At 41.9% G+C, this 4,965-nt stretch overlaps 1 protein-coding gene across 1 annotated transcript in view; it reads right to left on the reverse strand.

Moving 5' to 3' along the window:
- Positions 1-989: 989 nt before the first annotated feature.
- LOC137631430 (helicase SRCAP-like) overlaps positions 990-4,965 on the reverse strand; it is a 16,810-nt gene continuing 12,834 nt past the window's right edge. The window contains exon 3 of the mRNA XM_068363196.1: positions 990-2,164. Coding sequence (XP_068219297.1) covers positions 990-2,164 — 1,175 coding nt within the window. The remainder of the gene's footprint in view (positions 2,165-4,965) is intronic.

Consider the following 4,965-nt stretch of genomic DNA (forward strand, 5'->3'; position numbering starts at 1 on the left):
ATACCTGAATAGCAGGGACTTCTCCATACATTAAAATAATGTATATTTTACATTCATCAACCTGATGAATAAGAATTCCTGAATTACTCTCATGTGGTGTACGTAACCCGACAATGAATAACATTACTGTCTGGAGAAGAAGATATATTTAAATATTTTGCTCATTCACAAGGAACTAAGTACCAAGCTGAAGGCTTTTATTTATTTATTTATTTATTTTTTTGTATAAGGGAAATCATACAAGTATCATCGGTTTCAGGAACCTCTAATAAAAAATGTCTAAAATTCTAAATTAACAATCAGGAGGGCTTAATATGTCCTTTGCCTCTACTGTAAGTACAAGATCACTGAGGATATCTGACAGAATCAGGATGTTTTTAGAATAAGAAAAATTACCTTTTATCAATCGAAGTAATAGATTTGATTATATATATACATACATATACATATATATTATATATATATATATATATATATACATATATATATATATATATATATAATATATATATATATACATACAGTATACACACACACACTATATATATATATATATATATATGTATTATAGCCACGAAAGGAAAAACGAAATTACTTGCTTGATTTTCATTTTTCCTTTCGTGGCTGTAAACACACACACACACACACACATATATATATATATATATATATATATAAAACTTTTTGTAGAAATCGCAATGATGTGCAGAGTCTAATCAACAGAAACACATGAGCAATCTAATCGCAGCATTATATTGGGAAAGCCAATTTCGATCAAATTCTCGTTTTAGCAGTGCTAGAGCATATGCTCTAATTCTACAGTTTTGTTTTCTGGCCTCACTGCAAATTCCAGTAACAACAGATTAAAGTTAAGCTGAGGACGGGCGCTAAAGCTAAGCTGAGGACGGGAGCTGAATCTAAGCTGAGGTCGGGCGCTGAAGCTAAGCTGAGGACGGGAGCTAAAGCTAAGCTGAGGACGGGCGATAAAGCTAAGCTAAGCTGAGGACGGGCGCTAAAGCTAAGCTGAGGACGGGTGCTAAAGCTAAGTTCAGGGCGGGCGATGAAGCTAAGCTTAGGGCGGGTGCTAAAGCTAAGCTGAGGACGGACGCTGAAGCTAAGCTGAGGACAGGCGCTAAAGCTAAGCTGAGGACAGGCGCTAAAGCTAAGCTGAGGACAGGCGCTAAAGCTAAACTGAGGACGGGCACTAAAGCTAAGCTGAGGATGGGCGATAAAGCTAAGCTGAGGACGAGCGATGAAGCTAAGCTCAGGGCGAGCGCTAAAGATAAGCTGAGGATGGGCGCTAAAGCTAAGCTCAGGGCGGGCGCTAAAGCTAAGCTGAGGACGGGCGCTAAAGCTAAACTGAGGACAGGTGCTAAAACTAAGCTGAGGACGGGCACTAAAGTTAAGCTGAGGACGGGCGCTAAAGCTAAGCTCAGTTCGGGCGCTAAAGCTAAGCTTAGGACGGGAGATAAAGCTAAGCTTAGGGTGAGCGCTAAAGCTAAGCTGAGGACGGGCGCTAAAGCTAAGCTGAGGATGGGCGATAAAGCTAAGCTCAGGGCGGGCGCTAAAGCTAAGCTGAGGATGGGTGCTAAAGCTAAACTGAGGACAGGTGCTAAAACTAAGCTGAGGACGGGCACTAAAGTTAAGCTGAGGACGGGCGCTAAAGCTAAGCTCAGTTCGGGCGCTAAAGCTAAGCTGAGGACGGGAGATAAAGCTAAGCTTAGGGTGAGCGCTAAAGCTAAGCTGAGGACGGGCGCTAAAGCTAAGCTGAGGATGGGCGATAAAGCTAAGCTCAGGGCGAGCACTAAAGCTAAGCTGAGGACGGGCGCTAAAGCTAAGCTGAGGACGGGCGATGAAGCTAAGCTTAGGGCGGGCGCTAAAGCTAATCTTAGGGCGGGCGCTAAAGTTAAGCTGAGGATGGGCAATAAAGCTGAGCTCAGGGCGAGCGCTAAAGCTAAGCTGAGGACAGGTGCTAAAGCTAAGCTCAGGGCGAGCGCTAAAGCTAAGCTGAGGGCAGGCGCTAAAGCTAAGTTCAGGGCGAGCGCTAAAGCTAAGCTGAGGAGGGGCGCTAAAGCTAACCTGAGGATGGGTGCTAAAGCTAAACTGAGGACAGGTGCTAAAGCTAAGCTGAGGACGGGCGATGAATCTAAGCTGAGGACGGGAGCTAGTTAGTAGCACACATAATCATAAGATTTTTTTCCCAATTCATACATTCTACAATAACATGCTTTGTCCTCTTGAATTCGGTGTAGAGATTTAAAATTGCTGCAAGACCAGTATTGATGTTAACTGACTGTAGAAGCTCTTGTACAAATCTAACATAGGTAATCAAAGCCTCATAAGGAACTGGCTATCCTTTGATGAATTTAGCCAATGAAAGCGAAAATACGAGTCCCTTTGCGTCAATAGGCGTAGGAGGAGATGATGTTGATGAATCAAAGCCTCAGTTTTAAAGGTAAGTGGTGATAGGTACTGGTTGAGTAAAGGTGAATAACAGGTTTGCTTAAGTATTTTCTTTGGGGTTCTTTTTCTTTGAGGTTCTTCTCCTTCCACACCATTTCATATTTCAGATCATCGACCTCTTGTAAATTATACAGCCAAAGATGTTCTTTGGAAAGTGAATTTTCTTCAGGACTTCCTTAAGATTATACATAGTTTTCATCATTATCATCTCCTCCCACGCCTATTGACGCAAAGGGCCTCGGGTTAGATTTTGCCAGTCGTCTCTATCTTGAGCTTTTAATTCAATACTTCTCCATTCATCATCTGCTACTTCACGTTTCATAGTCCTCAGCCTATGTAGGCCTGGGTCTTCCAACTCTTCTAGTTCCTTGTGGAGCCCAGTTGAAAGTTTGGTGAACTAATCTCTCTTGGGGAGTGCGAAGAGCATGCCTAAACCATCTCCATCTACCCCTCGCCATGATCTCATCCACATATGGAACTGGAGTAAACTCTCTCATAGTTTCATTTCTAGTATCGTACTTTTACAAGTTTACTGTTTAATGGCCTTTGAATTTCTAGTGTTATTGGTAAAATGTCCTTGATAAACTATACAAAAGGAGTTGGAATAAACAGATACCCATCGATACATAGAAAATATAGAACCTTGGTTGAGCTAAATCTAAAATTCATTCTTTTCAGCAAAACCTCAGTAGCCGGAAGGTAGTAAGAAACGGAAGAAGGTAAAGCAAATATATATATATATATATATATATACTGTATATATATATATATATATATATATACAGTATATATATGTATATATATACCAATATATGTATATATTTATATATACATATATATATTTTTTTCCTGTACCGATGAGTGGAGCATTCCAAACGTGTCTACTCAGTCTCTCCTCATACCTTGGGTAGGGGGGAGAGGAGTAGTCATACCCTGGTGAAAGGGGTACCCCTACAGGTAGGTAGGAAAGGGGGTGGAGAGGGTTGAATCTGCGTGTATGCACAAGTGCATATTCATCTCAATACTTAGCGTCAATTTGACGGGTCGCGCACACTAGTAATTAAATAGTTAGAAAGTCAAAATAATGCTGCCAAAAACGTAACTACTGTTGGTAAACAAAATGCCACCATTGCTTGGAAATCAACAACAGGGATCAATTGTCAAAAGGTAACGTGGCGACTTCACTTTTGTAGAGATGATCACGTATACTTATGCAACCAAATGTTAGTTTTTGCTTTGCCTTGAAATTCCTCGGGAGAAACGTCTTAAAGTATGATGACTGACAAGGTATTCTCACTCACATACACACACACACACACACACACACACACACACACATACTGATTGTCCGGACAGTATCTCCGGACGGGGCCTCTTTGACAATCAGTCATAGCCACTAACAGATTTTGTAAATACTCCGTCAGACTTCATTTTAACTTCGACCACGCGCGTTTAATGGTTTAAACGTCACACATGAATGGTAGGGGCAAGGGACAATGACATTGCCCTATCGAGCAGGACAATGCCCCAGAGACTAACCATAAATAGATATGATCAGCACCCAAGCCCCCTCTCCAACCAAGCTAGGACCAAGGATGACTCAGCAGATAAACCTATAGGCTCCCCCGAACCCTCCACCCTTAGCTCAAAAGGATGGTGAGGTTGCAGCGACCAAAGGAATTAACGAGCTTGAGCGGGACTCGAACTACAGTCTGGCGTTCACCAGTCAGGGACGTTAACACATCGGCCACCACAAGTAATTAAGTGTAACTCATAATACAACACTCAAAGGTAAGTGGGTGCCATGTTTCATATCGATCGGAATTATATTAATATCGTCTATAGTTATACGGTGTCAATGACACCTAGGTGTCATGACGCTAAGTAGGTTGAATTAATCAATCAATATTGATGTATATGGAAGGATTCTATCAACCCTCATACATATTATACAAACTTTATCTGCTTCTACGGACAAGTTATAGCACACCATATGAGAACGGGCGTATTAAACCTCAAGAGACTCCAATTCAATTGTTAATTGAGATACATACACTAAGCTTGAAGAGTTTCTTATCCTCTTTTGGGGGAAGCAATTGTAAGGGGGGGGGGGAGGGGGGGGGGAGGAATTACCGCCTCCTCCTTACTACTGAAAAGGAGCTTCAACCTATGATGCATATTGAAACTTACAATGGAGGAAAGAGTCTATCGCGAACTCTAAACTAAACATCTAAGGAAAAAGAACAACAACAACAAATGCAGCCGTTTCTGGTCCACTGTACGACAAAGGCCTCAGACATATTCTTATTAATGTCTGGGATTTAGCCAGTTTTCATCAGCACGCTAGCCAGTGCGGCGGATTGGTGATGGTGGGAGACTTTAGTCTGATCGTTCACAGCAAACCAACCTAGCATGGGTGACCCTGACTAGTACAGCCTTGCTGATCATGGCGACACATAAACCCTTTCACCACGGAACGGTATACCGACTCAGAACGGAGAA

Source organism: Palaemon carinicauda, chromosome 39 (assembly GCF_036898095.1).
Source record: "Palaemon carinicauda isolate YSFRI2023 chromosome 39, ASM3689809v2, whole genome shotgun sequence".
In the NCBI taxonomy this organism is placed as follows: Eukaryota; Metazoa; Arthropoda; class Malacostraca; order Decapoda; family Palaemonidae; genus Palaemon; species Palaemon carinicauda.